Genomic DNA, 20,873 nt, shown 5'->3' on the forward strand with positions numbered 1-20,873 from the left:
TATGAAAAGCACCCTCTTGCTGAAGGCTGGATTAGCCGTGCTATTCCCCCCCGCCCTGTGTTTTCCACCATTCTGGCAGATAGGAATTGTGGTCCATAGAAGCAGTATGGCACAGTGGTTAGTGCCAGCCTTGAAAGTGGGAGACCAGGGTTGAAATCCCCTCCTCGGCCGTGAAACTCAATGGGTGACCACCACCTTGAGCTCCTTGCAATAAAAGTGGGATATAATTGTGATTCATTAACTGTGTGGGACGCGGGTGGCGTTGTGGGTTAAACCACAGAGCCTAGGGATCGCCATCAGAAGGTCTGTGGTTTGAATCCCCATGACGGGGTGAGCTCCCCTTGCTCGGTCCCAGCTCTGCCAACCTAGCAGTTCGAAAGCACGTCATAGTGCAAGTAGATAAATAGGTACCACTCCAGCGGGAAGGTAAACGGCGTTTCCGTGCGCTGCTCTGGTTCGCCAGAAGCGGTTTAGTCATGCTGGCCACATGACCAGGAAGCTGTACGCCGGCTCCTTCGGCCTATAGAGCAAGATGAGCGCCGCAACCCCAGAGTCGGTCACGACTGGACGTAATGGTCAGGGGTCCCTTTACCTTTACTTAACTGTGTGTGTGTATGTGTCTGCTACTGGGTTATTGTTCATATTTTAATTTTATATACAGTCATACCTTGGGTTACAGCTGCTTCAGGTTGTGGACCGCCGAAACCCGGAAGTACCAGAACGAGTTACTTCCGGGTTTTGGCGGCCGCGCATGTGCATAAGCGCTAAATTGCGCTTTGCGCATAAGGGCCAAATCGCAACCCGCGCGTGCGCAGATGCGGCTTACGAATGCTGTGGGTTGCGAACATGCATCCTGCACGGATCATGTTTGCAACCCGAGCGTCCACTGTATTGCGATCTTTTCTGTATACCGCACTGAGACCTCCGGGTATAGGACAGTGCATGAATTCAGTAAATAATACTCATAATAATATTAAAAAGTCTACAACATCTGGAGGGTCCCAGATGTTGAAGCATCATGCAAATGGGGAAGCAAAAGGCACCCCAAGGATGGCAATGTTTTATGGCTCTCTCCTCCTCCCCCCAAAGTAAACTGTCCCAAATCAGAAACGATCGGTTCGGGGGGAGTTATTGTCAAAAGTGACCTCTGGCATCAATTCTTTTTTTTTTAAGGGTCCGCTGCGAGTCTTTCCCCAGTAACTAAAATACACAAGACAAACCGTTCGGCTGGTTGTTGGCTTTTTCTTTCCAAAAAGTGTTTATAGATACATAGGCAAATCAGTCCGTTAAATGAGTTGCAGAAAATGCTTGACAGACAGCAACTAACCCACAATCCTACTCATACAAAACATGTTCTGCATTTGTCCACACAAACACACACTCCATCACACGCACACTTAAGTGTGTCCTTCCCAGCTAACACCCTTCTCTGCCCTTGCTTAAGGCTGCCCTGGAATTAAATTTGAGAGCCAGTTGCCCATCGAATGCCCTGTCCGGCCGGCACTCTCTTCCACTGCAGAGCGCCCCTCGCTGGTGGGCTGTGTTTCTTGTGGCCTATCGACAGCCCTCTCCCCGCCACCCAGGTTTCGGTATTTGTAGATGGAGGGGACACCGCAGGCGAAATTTCTTCCGTCAGGGTAGCCGTACCCCCTTGCCACTTCCCCGTACTCAAAACACCACTGCATGCATTCATTCGCCAAGGGCCGAGCGGTTGCACACAATCATTCGCGAATCCTTTTCTTGTCCACGTACAAAGCCCAAGCAGAGCGTGCAACGAAACCTTACACAGTCACACCTGGGGTTGAAGTTGCTTCAGGTAGAGCGTTTTCGGGTTGCGCTCTGCGGCGAACCGGAAGTAACGGAATGCGTTACTTCCGGGTTCCGCGCTTGCGCATGCACTCAAAATGACGTCATGCGCAGAAGCGGCGAATCGCGGCCCGCACAGATGCATGTTGCGTTCGCTTCCGGATGTGAACGGGACTCTGGAACGGATCCCGTTCGCATCCAGAGGTACCACTGTATATATTCCCACACGTTGTCATCAGGCACACACACAAGCACTCTTGTTCTCTCTGCCTTTGTGGAGGAAATTCCGGAGCTCTGTACACAAACAAGGTCTATTTGATTTCGATTTAGGAACTGCGTGCTCGCCCCTAGCTGCTGGGCACAAACATCCTTCTGTGCTTGGACGTGGAGCCGCGAGGACGGCCCCGGCCCCGGCGGGAGACGCCGTGAGGGCTCCGCCTCGCCCTGGCTGCCTCCCCCCGGCCGACATTCCCCAGGGGTGGTCCGGAAAGGCCACCTTCGGCTTTAAGAGGGAAGAAGAGAGGGGTGCAGTCGGGGGCCGTCTCTGAAGGGGCCGCCTCGGGTTTTGGAGGAGAGGAGGCGTGGGCGACCGTTTGCGACGCCCTCTCCTGCCGGGCCACGGCCCTGTCCTGCCGCGCCACGGCCCTCTCTTGCCGCAAGTACCGCAGTTCATCCCGGATGTCGGTGAGGACCCCCAGAAGCCGGAATTGGAGTTCCCTGTCGCGGGCCCGCTCGTCTCGCTGCTGGGCCCTCTCCTCTTGCCACATGGCGAGCTCCTGGTGGTACAGCTGGTCCCATTGGTCCTCCATGTCCATCAGCCGCCGGATGTTAGTCCTCCAGGTCTCCCGGCCACCCTCGCGCCGGCGGGAACACCCCATCCCCCTGGGCAAGGCCCGCGGGGCGGGCGCCTGGTCTGCGTGAGGCGAAGCAGAGGATGGCAGGGACTCTTCGGTGAGGGCCCCGGTGTGAAGAGGAGACCGGGAGTGCTGCTCCTCCTCCTGCTTCTCCCACGCAGGCCCCAGAAGCCCCCGGGGCAAGGAGCCCGTCTCCGCGGCCTGGCTGGCCGCCTCCTCTTCTTCCGGCTGAGAGGGGTCAAGGGAGCGGCCCAGGGTGGGGACGTCGGGGCCCCCCTCGTGGTCCCAGTCTGAGTGGGCGTCCGCGTGGCTGAGGGCATCCTCTGGCAGGGAGGCGGCCGACCCCTGAGAGTTGCACCTGCGGATAAGCATCGCAGCCTGCTGGCCAGACAACTTCAGGTCTTCTTCGGCCGACAGCCGAGCTTCCAGCGCCGCTTGGAGACTCATCCTGCCCTCCGCCTCCGGGCCGTCCTGATCCTCTTCCCCGGAAGCGTAGGAGACGAGGGATTCGTTTCGGAGCTGGGGGGACATGGCGGACATTTCCGGGGTCCGTAGCTCTGGTCCCGATTCGGCTGCAACGGGCGAGAGAACGACATCAAGACAGGGAATACAAGCCTAAGACAGACACAGACTCTGACAAGTCACTCATGCACTTTCACGCAGCTGCTGAAAAACTTTCAGTATCTAGGTTTCTAAGAATTATTGGGCAATGCCGCACACAGCTGCCAGCTTGATACCGTATTTTTTGCTCTATAAGACGCACTTTTTCCCTCCTAAAAAGTAAGGGGAAATGTGTGTGCGTCTTATGGAGCGAATGCAGGCTGCACAGCTATCCCAGGCTGCTCTGCACTCCCTCTCGCTGTTCTAGCTCCTGGCTTAGCTGTGCTCTGTCTCTTCCCCCACGTCCCGGAAAAGCCCCCAAGAGCCACGGTCCCTTTAAAGAGCTGTGTGGAGCATGTGCTCTTGAGGGCTTTTCCCCGAGGAGGGAGAAGGGCAACCTTTTTTTAATTTAAATTGGATGCACGCAGGCTCTGCTCAGCGCTCCCTTTAAAGAATATTTTTTCCTTGCATTCCCCCTCTAAAAACTATGTGCGTCTTATGAAGCAAAAAATATGGTATATATTTTGGGATGTTTGTCAACTCACTATGTACTAATATATCGTCACCAATTTTTGCACGGTGGTCCCAGGGATGAAGGGACAGGTTTCCCTCTATGTTTGGGTACTACTGGACGCCACTATGAACCAAGATGGCGGAAGGAACCTTTCAAAAGGGCGTCAATTTTTAACCGCTGGATCTCAAAAACGGCACGGATTCTCACTGCCGAAATCAAAAGTTCTGGTTTCTCAGAACTGTCCAGCAATGACGGGTATGAGGCTGCAAGTTCATTCATAAACCGCTTAATTTCCGAAGTGGCGTGCAATTATCAAACATGGTGGGAAATACGCAGCTTGGATATATTCTTAGCCTCTAGTCTGCACCACCCACCGCCTCCTCAGTTTTCCCCTCCAAATCCAAAAGGTGAGCAGTTAAAGACAGGCACTCATCCTGACTTGATTTTCCAGCAGCACCTACAGCAAAGGATTTTCCAGCAGCACCTACAGCAGGGAAGCGATGAAGCTCAGGGGCAGAGAGCAAGCTCTGCACCCAGTGACCCCATGACAGGGCCTTCTTTGTGGTGGCTCCCTGTTTGCAGAAAGCCCTGTATCGGGAAGCTTTTAATATGTGGTGTTTTTCTGTGAGTTTATAGTTTGCTGGAAGCCGCCCAGAGCGGCTGGAGCAGTTGGATGGCATATAAATATTGTAATAAATATTATAATTGCTGTTATTGTTATGGCCAGGCCGTATGCAATGGCACCAGCGATACCCACCTGAGCTGCTCTGCCCTTCGCCTCGACTGTATTCGCAAAGCATAGAGGAGGGGTCGGGGCTCTGGACCCCCACGCGAGGCACTAGGGAGCCTTCCACGTCAGGGAGAGAGGAGGGCTGCCCGTTGGTGTCAATGTAGATACTGGGGTGGTTGAGGCCCGGTTGCAAAGCTACAAAGGACTGCTTGAATGCTCCAGGGAAGAAAATCTCTGCAGGGCAAGAAAACAACCATAGCATCGCATTATCCCTTGAAGTCAACGTCAGGCAGCGGTCAACAGCAGGAGGAGTCTCGTAGAAAAGATATAAACCAGGGTGGATAAAAATCAATGATTTTTTTTAAAAAAACATATTTTTAAAGTGGATTTTTTGATTTAAATCAGATTTTTTAAATTTAAATTGGATTTTTTAACATTTAAATCGGATTTTTAAAATAAAATGCTTTTGGAGGAAAAATCTTTCTAAAGATAGTTTTCTCTTTAAGTTACATTCTAGTCCAAGGCTATTCATCAGGAAATAAGGATTTGTTTTAAGTTTTTTGTGTGTGATAAAACTCAGTCTAAGTTTTTTTTTAAAAAAAACCCTGTTTAACCACATCAGTTAAGAAACGTGGATACATAATGCTATAATGTTATTGTTTTAGTTAAATAAATCGTTTAAATTGTTATTAAGGAAATGATTGTTTTTCTCCTTCCGATAAGGTACAGCAGAAAAGTTGTCCAAATGCAAACAATAATTTCATAATAACCTGTCTTTGTGTTTCTAATAGTACAACCAAATCAGTAATTTTTGATTTAACTGTAAAAACTACTCTGAAAATTTATTATTCCAAAAACGAAACTTTCATCTGATTGTAAATATTAAGATGATACCAGCAAGAATGAGACTTTCTGTAAAAAAAATGATTTAGATGAAGTCTTACTGTCTAGTGATTTAAACAGTGATTTAAACAGATTTGATTTAAATCAAATCCACCCTCCATGAGAGGCAGGGCTGAGATTTCGATATGCATAGAATCAGAGAGACCACAAGGGCCATCGAGTCCAACCCCCTGCCAAGCAGGAAACACCATCAGAGCACTCCTGACATATGGTTGTCAAGCCTCTGCTTAAAGACCTCCAAAGAAGGAGACTCCACCACACTCCTTGGCAGCAAATTCCACTGTCAAACAGCTCTTACTGTCAGGAAGTTCTTCCTAATGTTTAGGTGGAATCTTTTTTCTTGTAGTAGAAAGAAGAATGCTTCGAGGTTCAGACTGTGGGAAGTTGCAAAATTACAATTCGGAAGACAATTTGATCTTTTAATTGGATGTTTTTTATTGGAAAATTAATAAACGCTCTAACAAAAATAAAATAAATAAATAAATAAATAAATAAATTTCACCCAGGTATAAACTGCACCCGCGCACACACCCCCCCCCAATGCTTCAGCGAAAGCAACACAAAGCCTCCTGAGCACAGCGGGAGCACTCCTGCCTCTTCACTCAAGTAGGCCTTGCATTTCTTTCTGATTTCCCTCCTCTAAAAACTAGGTGTGTCTTATGGCCATGTGCGTCTTATAGAGCGAAAAATACAGTGATAATAAACGGACGCTCACCCGGGTCCAAGACGATTTCGGGCTCTGAGTCATGCGTCGGCTGCAGGAAAGTGGAGGCCACCATTTTTTCCAGGGGCGTGAGGCGGGGTTTGTGGGGCGCCCCTGGCCGGTGCACTGGGGGCGGCCTCTTGGCCGTGATCTTCTTCTTGACGTCCAGCCTCAAGTCCCGCCATTTGTGCTTGAGATCGTCGATGGAGCGCTCTGTGTAGCCGAGAAAGTTGACACGGCTTTGGATCTGGGTCCAGAGCTGCTTCCGGCGGACGGGGTGAGCCCGGAACGATTCTGACCCATACAGAGCGCTAAAATGCCGCACTACATTCCAGACCAGGGTCTCCGTCTCGTCGTTGGAGAAGTTGGCTTTCCTCTTCCGGCCTGTCGCGCTGGCCTGGGCTGCGGCGACGGCGGAAGTGGAAGGGGGAGAGTCAAAGCGAGGTCCCCATTTGTCCCTCTCGGCCGCGGAGGAAAACATTGGAGTCCACGAGCCAACGAGAGCGGGAGGAAGCAGGGGCCAGAGTGGCTGGGGGCTCCGCTGGGGCAAGGCTACAGGCCGAGGCTTCTCCCACCCCGCAAGGAAAAGCCAGCGGGATTCTGCGGGTGGCGTCAATCGAATGAAGGCTGGAGACTCGCTCCGGAGTCATGCAGTCTCGTCCCAAGGGCACCTGGAAGGGAAGGAAGAATGTGAGATGGAGCAAGGGCAGAATGCTGCAGCATAATAATAATAATAATAATAATAATAATAATAATAATAATTTATTAGTTATACCCCGCCCATCTGGCTGGGCTTCCCCAGCCACTCTGGGCGGCTTCCAAAAAAATATTAAAATACTGTAATACATCAAACATTAAAAGCTTCCCTAAACAGGGATGCCCTCAGATTGTCAGGTAGTTGTTTATCTCTTTGACATCTGGTGGGAGGGCGTTCCACAGAGCAGGTGCCACCATCAAGAAGGCCCTCTGCTTGGTTCCTTGTAACTTGGCTTCTCGCAGTGAGGGAACCGTCAGAAGGCCCTCGGCGCTGGATCTCAGTGTCCGGGCTGAACGATGGAAGTGGAGACGCTCCTTCAGATATACTGGACTGAGGCCATTTAGGGCTTGAAAGGTTAGCACAAACATTTCGAATTGTGCTCAGAAACGTACTGGTAGCCAGTGTAGGTATTTCAAGACCGGTGTTATGTGGTCTTGGCGGCCACTCCCAGTCACCAGTCTAGCTGCCGCATTCTGGATTAATTGCAGTTTCAGGGTCACCTTCAAAGGTAGCCCCACGTCGAGCGCATTGCAATAGTCCAAGCGGGAGATAACCAGAGCATGCACCACTCTGGTGAGACAGTCTGTGGGCAGGTAGGGTCTCACCCTGCGTACCAGATGGAGCTGGTAGACAGCTGCCCTGGACACAGAATTGACCTGCGCCTCCATGGACAGCTGTGAGTCCAGAATGACTCCCAGGCTGCGCACCGGGTCCTTCAGGGTCCTGACTGGAGTAGTTTGCTCAGAGATATGCAATGGTGGGCTCATCTGCTACCAGGCTAAGTTCAAGGCATTACTACAGTGGTACCTCGGTTTTCGAACAGCTTAGTTCTCGAACTACTTGGAACCCGAACGCTGCAAACCCGGAAGTGAGTGTTCCGGTTTTCGAACTTTGTTTGGGAAGCCGAATGTGCTCCGTTTTGAGTCCTGAGCTTCTGTTTTTAGTGTTGCACTGTTAATTTGAGTCCTACCATTCCGAGAGAAGTCTTCTGTTTCTGACTGCAGTGTTCTGAGATGATATTTGGAGCTTATGTTTGGTGCTTTTGCTATTTTTTTGTGTGTTTTTTTGTTTGTGTGGCTTTTCCCTTTTTGCGGCTGTGACTTGCGACTTTGCTTTTTTGACTGTGTGGAACTAAAAGCAGCGAAGGCAAAAGAACCATTAACGTTTTTTATTGCTTTCGTTTTATGGATCAATGGTCTCGTTAGATATCAAAATTCATGTTAAATTTTTGTTTTAGGGGTTGCTTTTAATTGTCTGGAACAGATTAATCCGTTTTGCATTACTTTCTATGGGAAAGCAAGCCTTGGTTTTGGAACGCTTAGGTTTTAGGAACAGACTTCCAGAATGGATTAAGTTTGAGAACCAAGGTACCACTGTATTAAGGTATAAAGCCGTGAACAACTCAGGATGTGTTTACCTGCGAGACCGCCTTACCCTATACCTGCCCATTTGATCTCCAGCATCACCTTGCCAACAAAAGTCTGTATAGTTATAGCTATGGTTTTCCCAGTAGTGATGTATGGAAGTGAGAGCTGGACCATAAAGAAGGCTGATCGCTGAAGAATGGGTGCTTTTGAATTATGGTGCTGGAGGAGACTCTTAAGAGTCCCATGGACTGCAAGAAGATCAAACCTCTCCATTCTGAAGGAAATCAGCCCTGAGTGCTCACTGGAAGGACAGATCCTGAAGCTGAGGCTCCAAGACTTTGGCCACCTCAGGAGAAGAGAAGACTCCCTGGAAAAGACCCTGATGTTGGGAAAGATGGAGGGCGCAAGGAGAAGGGAACGACAGAGAGGAGATGGTGGGACAGTGTTCTCGAAGCTACCAGCATGAGTTTGACCAAACTGCGGGAGGCAGTGGAAGACAGGAGTGCCTGGCGTGCTCTGGTCCAGGGGGTCACGAAGAGTTGGACACGACTAAACAACAACAATCAGGACCTGAACCCAAAGCCTTGTGGCTTCCAGCAAATTCCAAAGCATTTTTGCCCTTGCCTGTGGAGCCAGAGTATAGACATCCTCACTAGTAGCCCCAATATCCCTCTCCCTCTCCATGAATTTGCCCAGTCCTCTTTAACGCCATCCAATTTGTCAGCCATCACAGCTTCCTGTAGCAGGGAGTTCCATAGTTTAGCTAAGCTCTGTGTGAAGGAGGACTTTCTTCCCTCAGTCCTGAATCTTCCAACATTTGGATGTCCACAAGTTGTAGCATTATGAGAGAGGCAAACAGACGCATGCAACACACTTTGCTGGTTCCGTGCTTAGAAAACATGGGTGCAAGCAGTTTTCAGTTTGCCAGCCCCGGGAAAACCTCCTCTTTTACCAATGAATCGGGACAGGTGTCAATCTGCAGAAAACCCAACTGACGTTTGCTCCAATTCAGCAGTAAAGAGTGTGTTTTCCCAGGGGGAAACAGCAGCAAGGGAAGATTTCTTCATGTACCACTGATAACTGGCACTCATTGCCACCACGACTGCAGTGTATAGGATCAGTGGTAGGAGAAAAGCTCTTTCTATTTTAAACTATTGGACTTTGGAAATGACAGAGAGTTCTGAGGAACTCAGAGCCCTAAGCTGTTTTTCTTACATTTTAGGCATTTCCACAAAAGCTTTTAAAACAACCGCTCTATTCCTCTGCATGTATGAATGCCATTAATGGTTTCCAGTCCGCAGCTGTACTGGAATGTTTTAAAAAGACGTTTTTATTGTTCTTTGTTGTTTGCCACCCTGAGTTCCTCCAGGAGGAAAGGTGGGGTAGAAATTCAAGAAATAATAAATAGCCAGAGCTAGAGTAGAAGCAGGCGAATGCAAATTTCATATCAAGCGCCTGTAGTCAGCCAATATACAGATTTTCCATTCAGATGTCCGATACAGGAAAAACACAGAGGAGGTCTGCAAAGAGTACACACTGGCTGGAAAGTTTAGACCCAGACAGCTCAGCGGGACTTGCTTCTGAGCAAAAGTTAGACAACACCGGCTATTTGATGAGAATCCATTTAGATTTGTTTGTGGGGAGATTAAATGGCTGCTTCAAAGGCAAAGAGCCTTAGCTCAGGGGCCTTGATTGAAGTCTCCAGGTAGGACTGGGGAAATTTCCCTACCTAAAACCCAGGACACCTACTGCCTGTCCAGAATCACAGAGTTGGAAGGGGACCCCTGCGGTCATCTAGCCCAACCCGCTGCAATAAAAGAATCTTTTGCCCATCAAGGGGCTTGAACCCATGACTCTATGATTGTATGAGTAAATTTTAGACTCCTGGGGTAGCTCAATCAGTAGAGCTGATCTCCCCCCCCCCACATCTTTTGGGGGAACAGTTGCAAGACCTCCCAGTTGCAAGACCTAATAACAGCACCACCAGAATGCGGCAGCTAGACTGGTGACTGGGAGCGGCCGCCGAGACCATATAACACCGGTCTTGAAAGATCTGCATTGGCTCCCAGTACGTTTCCGAGCACGATTCAAAGTGATGGTGCTAACATTGAAAGCCCTAAACAGCCTCAGTCCAGTATACCTGAAGGAGCGTGTCCACCCACATCGTTCTGCCCGGATACTGAGGTCCAGCTCCGAGGGCCTTCTGGCGGTTCCCTCTCTGCGAGAAGCCAAGTTGCACGGAACCAAGCAGAGGGCCTGCTCAGTGGTGGCACCCGCCCTCCCACCAGATGTCAAGGAAATAAACAACTACCTGTCTTTTAGAAGACATCTGAAGGCAGCCCTGTTTAGGGAAGCTTTTAATGTTTAATAGGTTATTGTATTTTAGTGTTTGTTGGAAGCCGCCCAGAGTGGCTGGGGAAACCCAGCCAGATGGGTGGGGTATTTATTATTATTATTATTATTATTATTATTATTATTATTATTATTATTACTACTACTACTACTACTACTACTACTACCACCAGAATCTTCTGGCATGTGATTGAATCTCAGCTGAAAAAGGCACCCCAGTCCTCCTCCTACATCAAACCCCAACCAGCAACTGGGTTTTGTGTTTACACTCCAAAAAAACCACTTGGGCCTCACTGCCTCCTCATACAAGGGGAAGGGGAGGCCCAAACGCTCCCTGAATCCGGTTTAGGCCTTCCCTCTGCTTCCCAAAAGATTAACAAGGAAACAAACATCTCCTCCCTGGAGAGGCGTGTCCACTCCGGATCCAGATTTCATTTTGCTGTCTGCACACACGTGTCAATTCGGATTCACTCCCGGGCGCTCGAGGGCCAAAACGGTGCCCACCGTTTCTTTCCCCGCGTGGCACTGGCCCGGGATCCTATTGTGGGGTGGCCAGGAAGGACCTCCAGGATCGGATCGCGCTGTCCTTAAGCGCAACCGGACAGAAGCCGTTTGCAGTAACTCAACAGGAAAAAAGCTCCTTTGTGCGGAGTTGCGCGCTAGCCTATCCCTTTCCGCAGAGAAGGGAAATCGACGGCAATAATGGCACATGCAGAAATTGAGAAGATCTCCATTGCAAGGCTCCACTTCCTCGGCCACGCGGAGCCCGCTCAGCACGCATCTAATTCGGATTTAAAAGCACCCAAGCCGGAGAGGGATGCGGGGCAAGGGGCGCAATCCGTCCGGGTTCCAGCGGGCTGGCGCATTTCAAAAGGTCCTTCAGCCTGCAAGCATGACCACCGAAGGACAATAGGCGCCGCCAGAGCTTAGCTCTCGGCGCCTGCGGAAGGGCGCGCGCGCGCGGAAGGGGGGGGGGATGGAGTTGTTTACAACTCTTGCTTGCCCGATCCGGATCCCACCCCCAACCCTGCACCAGGGGCTGCATGCAAGACCCGCGATCCCGCCCACCTTTGGGATTTTGGGGAAATCCAACAACGAAAAAAAGGAGAGATCAAACCACGTCGCGCGTCTCCAAAAACTCCCGGCTCTCCCCGAAAAGGCCGCGGATCCGGTGCGGAAACTCACGCGGGAGCGAGCGAGCCGCCCGGCCCCGCTCAGGGGCCTTGCTTCCGCGGAGGCGCGCGCGGGGACCCCAGAATCTCCAGCGCAGCGCGCGCGAACAAAACCGTGCGCTCTGCGCAACGCGGATCCGGGCTGGGGCGGAGGTTGCGCAGGAGCGGAGGTTGCGCAGGAGCGCAGGGAGCGAGGGAAGAGGAGGTGGAGGAGCCGCCCTCGTGCTCGGCTCTCCCTTGGCCCCGGCAGCAACTCCCCGGCCCCCTGGGCGGCGTGGGAACCGCAGTCTCTCCAAGCGCCCCCCTTCCTTACCCGCGCGCAAAGCTGCTTGTCTCCGCGGGCGCGCCAGCTTCCCCGCCGCCGCCGCCGCCTGCGCGTCTCCTCCTGCGCGCCCCCAACGCTGGGCGGAGGGATGCGCGCGTCTCCCTTCTCCCGCGCCGCCTTCTTTGGCTCTCGCCTTAATGGCTCCTCCCGACTCCGCGCGACGAGGAGGCGCAGGAACCAGGCGGCGGCGTTTCCTCCTGCGCCCAGGCGCGGCCGCCACTTGCCTCTGCCCTCTGCTGGCTCCGGAGGGGCCTGGAGGTTTCCGCCGATGCCTCGACCCGCCTACCCACCCCCCACCATCCCCTTGGCACCCGCACGCTGGGTGCCCGAGGAGGCTTCACACGATACGCGGGTGCGCGGATCATACACGTGAAGATTCGGAAGGGACACCGGGGGTCATCTAGTACAACCCGCTGCAACGCAGGAATCTCAGCTAAAGCATCCATGACAGCCTGGATAGCTTAGAGCATGGCGCAGATAACGGCCAAGGTTTGCAGGTTCGATTCCCGTATTGGGCAGCTGCATATTCCTGCATTGCAGGGGGTTGGACTAGATGACCCTGGGACCCTTTCCAGCTGTAAAATTCTACAATCTATGCCAGGTGGCCATCCAACCTCTGCTTGAGACCCTCCAAGGAAGGAGAGGCTGTCACTGTTCCTTCCTCAAACAGCTCTTGCTGTAGTTCTTCCTGATGTTGAGATGGAATCTCTTTTCTTGTCGCTTGAAGCCATGGGTTCGAGTCCTGCTCTCCAGAGCAGGAGAAAAATAAGCTTTCCCCCCTTTTCCATGTCACAGCACAGATGCAGGATTTCCTTTCTTTCTATTGTGTGTATCGTTTTTAATGTCGTACACTGTCCTCCAATCTTTTGAAAAAGAGCAGTACAGTGGTACCTCAGGTTACATACGCTTCAGGTTACAGATTCCGCTAACCCAAAAATAGTGCTTCAGGTTAAGAACTTTGCTTCAGGATGAGAACAGAAATCGTGCTGCGGCAGCAGCGGGAGGCCCCTTTAGCTAAAGTGGTGCTTCAGATTAAGAACAGTTTCAGGTTAAGAACGGACCTCCGGAACAAATTAAGTTCTTAACCCGAGGTACCACTGTGTATAAATTGAATAAATAAAGAATATAAATAACAATGCTAGAAGTCTCTGAGCCCAGATGGGTGGACTGGAGTGTTTGGTCTCAGAGGACGGCATTGAAACAGAGAGCATAACAGAATCCTGGTGGAATGACATTTGTACAAGAATTCTAAGATCTCAGATATAGAATAAATGTTCATAAATGGACAAGGCAAGCACATACATAACTTTATAAACCACGTGTCTGAAATATTACAGGAAGAGTAAGAGGCCAACCGAAACAAAGTCTATAAGGATTGGGGAATCTTTAAAGAATATTTAGAAAAAAAACCATGGAATAAAAGGAAACATCTTGGCAGAATTGGACCGTCCCTGTATTGTACAAATATAAGTTTGTAGGGAGGTAAAAAGAAATTATATAAGAAATATGTAACTGTGCGGTATAAAGTAATGGATAGATAAAATACAGTAAGATTAATTGTAAGTCAGTTTTAAATTTCTTCTCTATAAGTTTTATAATTGTGTTCAGTATCTGGAGTATATATGATGATAATTATATTAATCTTGTATCTTATAGTGTGGTGGTTTGTTTGATTTTTCTGTTATTTGTTTGTTTGTTTGTTTGATTGTATGTATGTTTGTTTACTTGTATGTATGTAATGTTCTCTCATAAATGTATTTATTTTAAATTAATAAAGATATATTTTTTAAAATGAAATAATTCAGGAGAACAATCCTGAAGCCATTTTGACTCTTTACCTCAAATATTTTTCTGCAAGGAGGAAGGAAATGGGAAAAGCTTTCCAATGGTCTTTGGACTTTAGGGACTTACACCTCCCTTTCCGAATACAGTCTGGCAAGTATCTGTTAAGCTGAGCAAACTATCAGTATAGATTCAGGAACTCATGTATTTACCATCTCAAAGTAATGGCCAGGCTACCCCAGAATATGCAATCAAGTAAGGCACTTATCAAGGGACACGAGTGGTGCTGTGGGTTAAACCACAGAGCCTAGGACTCGCTGATCAGAAGGTTGGCGGTTCGAATCCCTGTGACTGGGTGAGCTCCCGTTGCTCGGTCTCTGCTCCTGCCAACTTAGCAGTTCGAAAGCACGTCAAAGTGCAAGTAGATAAATAGGTACCACTCCGGCGGGAAGGTAAACGGCGTTTCCGTGCGCTGCTCTGGTTCGCCAGAAGCGGCTTAGTCCTGCTGGCCACATGACCCGGAAGCTGTACGCAGGCTCCCTCGGCCAGTAAAGCGAGATGAGTGCTGCAACCCCAGAGTCGGCCACGACTGGACCTAATGGTCAGAGGTCACTTTACCCTTTACCTTTAGGGCACTGCAGCAGGGGACGCGGATGGCGCTGTGGGTTAAACCACAGAGCCTAGTACTTGCCGATCAGAAGGTCGGTGCTTTGAATCCCTGCAACGGGGTAAGGTCCCGTTGCTCGGTCCCTGCTCCTGCCAACCTAGCAGTTCGAAAGCACATCAAAGTGCAAGTAGATAAATAGGTACCACTCCGGCAGGAAGGTAAACGGCGTTTCCGTGCGCTGCTCTGGTTCGCCAGAAGCGGCTCTGTCATGCTGGCCACATGACCCGGAAGATGTACGCAGGCTCCCTCGGCCAGTAAAGCGAGATGAGTGCTGCAACCCCAGAGTCGGTCATGACTGGACCTAATGGTCAGGGGTCCCTTTACCTTTACCTTTAAGGCACTTATCAGGTATCCTGGCAGACAGGAGAGAAGCAACACACTCAAATTTCTGCTGGAGACCACCTCCTCCTGTGATGTATGTATGATTTTTTTTTGGGGGGGGGCATCTTGGGCTACAGGGTGGGCAACTTCAAAAGTCTAAATAGGGGCTTGCACACTATTGTTGGGGATCTCTCCTCCTGCGTGTGGTGAGTGGGGATCCTATTGCAACAGTTTATTTCCTTTAATAAAGCTTCCAAGGCACTTTGCTTTGATTATACTCTGCTTCCTATAAATCTCCCGAGGGACTCTATACGGGCTCTAGATACCCCATAACGGGATTAGAAGTATTTTTCTTATAACGCATGTCATTTTCTTCAGTGAGAGGTCTTTAAAATATGTTTTTGGGTGTGTGATAGGAATTTTGAAGTCTTAAAAGGTAAAGGGTAAAGGGACCCCTGACCATTAGGTCCAGTCGTGGCCGACTCTGGGGTTGCGGTGCTCATCTCGCTTTTCTGGCCAAGGGAGCTTCCGGGTCATGTGGCCAGCATGACTAAGCCGCTTCTGGTGAACCAGAGCAGCGCACGGAAACGCCGTTTAGCTTCCCACTGTTAGAGACTTCAGAATCTAGACCAGAATGGAAAAATCCAGGCAGCAATATTTTTAAAACACAAGTTTTATTGACTTTGGTTTAATTTGTCAGACAAATAAAGCAAAGGGGTGCATTCAGGAAAAATGAGAGAATGCCCCCGAACACCAGGGGCAGACAGTTTTTATCCCCTTAGGCAAAGCAAAGTTCAGCCCCCCCCCCAGACATTCCCCTTTATGCATATTCATTGAAGCTCAACCAATTAAAGAATTGATGGTGGCCCTTCGGTTCCAAGCTGCATTATCCACTAGGTGGCGCTGCGAGCTTATAATCCTCTTGACCTATTTGCAATTCCTTGTAAAACCACATCCTGACCATCTGTGTTCTCACCTTATTTTGTGGTGGGCTACATCTTTCCTGTTGTTCGCTCTATTCTCGGTCTGTTTACCAGAATTTTGGTCAGCAGCTAGCTACAGGTGTGAAATGTTCTGACCACACATGCTGCATTTGCAAAGAATGCTTTTGCAAACAGAAGAGAGATAGCTTTTAGCCTTTTTAGCTTGCTCCTTTTAAAATGGCGTTTTTGGATTATAAAATGGCTCCAGCCTGGCTCTCCAAAGTGGACCTCTGGTCTCCACTCCTTCATTCCCCCCTTTCCATCACGAAAATGCCGACCGTTACGGTCTCCATTTTCGTTTTGATGGATCTATAGGTCACTCGTGGCATCTGTTGGGGCCAAGGTGCATACCAGACATTCTGACTTATTGGCAGAATGGGCTACCATCTCAGCCATTTGTAACCGCCTATTGTAAGGGTTATGGACGCCCCACTCAGTCATTTGACGAAAAAAGTTGGCATGGGAGGCCAGGGGACTCTTTCCCGCTTTGGCCAATACACAGGTAGGTTCTCCAATTCTCCAACCAGATACGATATTGTTCATGCCAGCAAGAATACAGGAGCATCCAAGGAAGTAGGGCAATACATACCACTCCTACCCACCAACCCCAATATTTCCATAGTTCCTCCCACCAATACTCGGGGCCATTCCTAATATTCTTTTACCGCTGAAGGGCCCACTGATATTCGTATTCAATAAACGCTTGGGCCTCTGGGGTCATTTTCCACCTTATTTCGGAAGCTCCTGCCACTTGGATTAACTTCCCAACTATTCCCGGTGGGTGGAGACCCCTGTGGTCTCCTGGGAGAGTACTATATCCAAAAGGGGCTTCTTCTTCCACGTAAATGATGTTGCACCCACAAGAATATATCCACCCCTGCAACGGCCTGACACATGGGGTGACTATATCAAGGGGTTCTGGTCCCAATACCAAAAGTCCTAGTGGTGCCTCTAAATTTGCTGGAGAGCAAGTTTCTACGTTGGGGATGCTGCCCTCGGGCACCCCTCCCATCCAATTCTTCTGGAACTAGGTGCCCTGTCTGTCTACTGGGTGGCAACTCTTATGCAGCCACAATAATACCCTGCCACATTCAAGGGTATTAGGTATGGAGTTACCAGGCCCAGTAGTTCAGGCAGTATTCTGGGATTTTGGGAGACTCGAGCCACCACGATAGTCACAGGTGGGACTGCAGAATTTACAGGCACCTGTTCAGCAATTTTAATGTGCACCTGATTCAGACACCCTCCCATGCAACACCCGGAGTAAGATTTGGGCCTGGTTTATCAAATGGGGTTGATATATCGCTTTACCATGCAACCAACGGGCTATTCTCCCACAACCACAAGAGCAGTCTAGAACTCGATAGATTTCGACCGATCCTGCAGCTCTCCGGAGGAGCCACATCCAAGTGCGCTGGGCAATGCAGTGAATAAAGAGCCACAGTGGGAGAGTGGGATGCTGTACTGCGGCCGCCCTATTGAACCCTCGTTCCCAAGAGCCAACGAGTATGCCGTCTCTTACCACCGGCAAGACGAACCAGTCATAGCAGAGATCAGCAGACCAATAGGGTTGGTATGGCTCGGTAGGGTCAGGGCAATAAGACATAGAGCAAGTCAATAAAGAAAATAAGAGAGAAAGGAGAAAGTCTTTGTAACTGTCCTTGTGATGATTAGTCACAGGAAACCGTTGCCCGTGGCTCAACGCATTCCCGGTAGCGTCAAACACAAGGTGATGATCAGCTTCAGAGGGTCAGCAGGATTTCAGACGTGTGTGATGTACCCAGGGGATCACCTCGGCTACTTTCACTGCAGTAGGGGATGAGGGGGTCGCCAGATGCTGTCACCCAGAGGAACTGGTGAACCGGCTCAGCGAGACTGCCGCGGGACTGCACGATGTACGCTCGAGGGAATACCTGGAAAGGAAGCAAACACACACACGACAAACCAAGGGATTGTACTTGTCCTTGAGTGATGTGATTTTTTCATCTGCCCCAAACTGGCGGGGATGTCTTGGACGAAAGGGGGTGGCCTGCCATACAAAAGTTCAAAGGGTGATAGTCTCAGTCTCTTGGTTGGCGCACAGGACACAGTTTTGGGATGTAGCAGCAGTTAGTTGTAGCAGCAGTTAGTTGAGATAGGTTGGTGATGTAGAGTATTCTCCCAAGGTGTGCTTTAGCAGCTGGGCTTCCCAAATGGGTGGATTCGTGGCAATTCTTCACAATCACGCTGGCCAGATGCTGGGGCACCAAAAACACGGCTGTCTGGTCCTTCCTGGAGCGTTGCTCCTTCTTGACATGCCCACTGATGTTCATCAAGGGTGTAACGCTGTTCCACATCATCTGGAGTGAGTTCTGGGATTATTCTTTTGGCATAGCAGGCATTTCCTGGAAATCTGGGCTGCCAGTTGATAAAGGTTGGCTATATAGACATACTTTTCCAGCTGCTTGGTTGTGGCATCTGGCCCCATGTGGGTGGACTCATAGTATCTGGTTTGTCAGCAGTACTTAAGATCACTTCTGGGACCACTGCTCCAATAACTGAGGCGGGGGCCGGTTCCCGGGCTGCTTCCTTGGCCACTCTGTCTGCCAATCGATTTCCTCTGGCCACTTCTCCTGGTCCAGTCTTGTGTCCATAACCTCAATGCAATCGTGCGTCTGCTCCTCACCTTCTCCTACCGGCAACAGGGTAGCTGGGTTGAGGGCGGTGGTGCCCACTGGTGGAGGTTTCAGAGCTGCCTCACAAGCTGCTTTCCGGTTGCCTCTAGTGACCATGTCCCGACCTCTACCATGGCCTTTGCAGTGCATTACAGCAATCTCTTCAGGGGCCCATACAGCTTCTAGTAACGTCTCAACTTCTGGACCGTATTTCAGAGCTTTCCCGGCTCTTTCCATAGGGTGCCATGCGCATGCAGGGTTAAGAAGGCATATTTAGAATCAATATAGATGTTAGCCTTGCATCCAGCTGCCAATTGCATGGCAATGCCTTTCGCTGTTGGACTTCACCTCAAACGACAAATAACTCTTGGAGACTTTGGCCTCCTCAGAACTCTTGGAATGCTTGCCTGGCCTGCACCCCCACTTTTGGGTGCTCTATTGCCTGAGGAACAGCTTGCAACTGCCTTTTCAGCCTTTCTCCAACACACAGTCCATCACACAGATGCGTTGAACCGTAGAAACAACTTCCCAAAGCAGCCTCAGCCCCCTCTGGGCTTGGTACTCAGCCCCCTCTGGGCTTGGTACTCTTTCTGGGCATCCTCTAGGCCCCTCTGGGCTTTCTGGGCGTCCCACAGACCCTTCTGGGCTTCCAGATCCCTCTGGTCTGGCTTCTACTGCGGCCTGACATGCCGTCTTCAGTCCCTGCCACGCAACCCAGGGCTGCTCTAGAGCATCAACCACGTCTGCTTCACAAGCCTCCACTGCACCTGTAAACTTCTTAATGGGCTGGGCAAAGCCTGTTTCAGCCTGTGTACTTTCCCATAGCTGCTTTTCTGCCAGTCAGTAATACATGCATTTTGACCAGGCTTCCCAATTGGCTCCATGTAGCCTTTTACAGGGGTAATTCTTATGGCCTTGCTGTTGCTGAGCAGGCATCTTCCTCCCCCTTGGCTGCGGGTCTCTGAATGGCTACGGCGGACCCCTCGGATCCCTGGGCTGTGAGCCATTGCCGTGCCTAACACTGCTGCCTTTTCTCTCCTCCACTGCTTTTTCTCCCTCTTCTCAGCCTCTCCTCTTTGTTCAAACACCTTCTGGGCGATGGCCATGATCTGAGATCTGGACATGCCCTGGAACCCAGGCTGTTTTTGGATTTTGGTTCTAATGTCCTTTGCACATTGTCCTATGATAGGTACTTAGAGCATTGCGATTGTCCACATTATTTGGGTCCCACTGTGGGTTGGTTAAGGGATATCGTTGAGGCCACTCTGCCTCCTGAACCTGCTGTTCTTTTAGGTGTTCTAGAGCCTGTGTATTAATTCTCCTCCTTTCCTCTGAAGTAAAGAGAGTGTTCAGCAATTGCTGACAGTCTGTCCAGGTAGGCTCATGTGCTGCAAATATAGAGGACAGCAAGTCCACCACTGCCTGGGGCTTCTCAGCAAACGCAGGGGTGTGGGTCTGGTCTTCCAATTCATCAAATCAATGGTGGTGAAGGGGACATATTGAAGGGTGAATGTCCTAGGCTGCGGTGGCGGGGCAGGTGGGGCAGGGACATTTTGAGCACCGTCTTGCCCTGCCGGAGGTGCAGGGGGTAGAGGTGGTGGATTGTCAAAAACCACGCGAAGGGGGGTCAGGACTGCTGTCCCTGCCTCTACACTGGACGTGGGCTGATTGGATCTGCACTGTTTTAGGTACTTTCCAAAGGCTTTTTCTCGACCCCTGTGATAAGCGTCTGCAGCATCTCGATACATAGTGGTCGAACTTCTGTATTTGCTCATCTTTTTCCTCAATTCTTTAAGACTGGGGTATAATTCATCCAGGACCTGGTCACTGGGCTCTGCCTTGTGTACTTCTGGGCTGGCTGGCAGCCCCCCCCTTTCCTGCTTCGGCTCCTGGGGCCGCATATCGGGGCAGCGGTGGAGCTTTGAGGATATGGGGCTGTCCCTGTCCTCCCAAGGGGGGCCACCACGGCACTTGGATCATATGGGGGTGGGGCCAGGACTTTTGCCTCGGATCCCTGGTAAATGGGCTTCTTGAGGCGTTTTCCTGCCTGTGCTCCTTAATTTTGCATTGATCAGTCTTATATTTCTTCAGCCAGGGGGTTGGGGGGGGGGTTCTCTATTATCACGTGAACCTCTAGAACTTCATCCATGTTCACAAACTCATCCAAGTTAAATGGAGAAAGCTCTTCTTCCTCTTTTGGTTCTGTGCAGTTTTTTTGTTTGTTTGTTTTTTTAACTTCTAATATTTCTTCCAACAGACACCTGCCACATGGCTGCTCACACCCTGTGTCAGCTTCAGGTGTCCGGCTTGTTTCTTCATGCCTTCCTTCATCTTTTTCTGTGGCAACTAACTTGTCAACTGTGGTGGCCACAAAGATGCAGGT

General features: G+C 50.2%; 2 protein-coding genes across 3 annotated transcripts in view; both read right to left on the reverse strand.

Moving 5' to 3' along the window:
• Positions 1-20,873, reverse strand: part of LOC310827790 (cytochrome P450 2C25-like) — a 244,651-nt gene that overhangs the window by 157,755 nt on the left and 66,023 nt on the right. The gene's annotated exons all lie outside the window — the stretch shown is intronic.
• Positions 1,223-12,310, reverse strand: LOC310827754 (uncharacterized protein). Of its 2 annotated transcripts, none has more exons than XM_083704155.1 (4): positions 12,072-12,310; positions 6,123-6,781; positions 4,532-4,738; positions 1,223-3,232 (listed from the first exon to the last, which is right to left on the reverse strand). In XM_083704155.1, exons 2-4 carry the CDS (start codon positions 6,589-6,591, stop codon positions 2,154-2,156), a joined length of 1,755 nt encoding a protein of 584 aa, XP_083560281.1. In that variant the 5' UTR covers positions 6,592-6,781; positions 12,072-12,310; the 3' UTR covers positions 1,223-2,153. The 2 variants fall into 2 exon arrangements, with proteins under 2 accessions (XP_083560281.1, XP_083560282.1); XM_083704156.1 differs by having other exon boundaries at positions 11,772-12,266.

The sequence above is a fragment of the Podarcis gaigeae genome (genome assembly GCF_964106915.1).
Source record: "Podarcis gaigeae genome assembly, chromosome: 12".
Classification (NCBI taxonomy): domain Eukaryota; kingdom Metazoa; phylum Chordata; class Lepidosauria; order Squamata; family Lacertidae; genus Podarcis; species Podarcis gaigeae.

What these genes read in the sequence shown, in the direction of transcription:
- LOC310827754 (XM_083704155.1), bottom strand. Translation starts at nt 6,591, where the DNA reads ATGTTTTCCTCCGCGGCCGAGAGGGACAAATGGGGACCTCGCTTTGAC. An exon ending in CGAAATCGTCTTGGACCCGG is followed by an intron (nt 4,739 to 6,122) that starts GTGAGCGTCCGT and finishes CTTGCCCTGCAG; the next exon opens with AGATTTTCTTCCCTGGAGCA. An exon ending in CGAAGGGCAGAGCAGCTCAG is followed by an intron (nt 3,233 to 4,531) that starts GTGGGTATCGCT and finishes CGCCCGTTGCAG; the next exon opens with CCGAATCGGGACCAGAGCTA.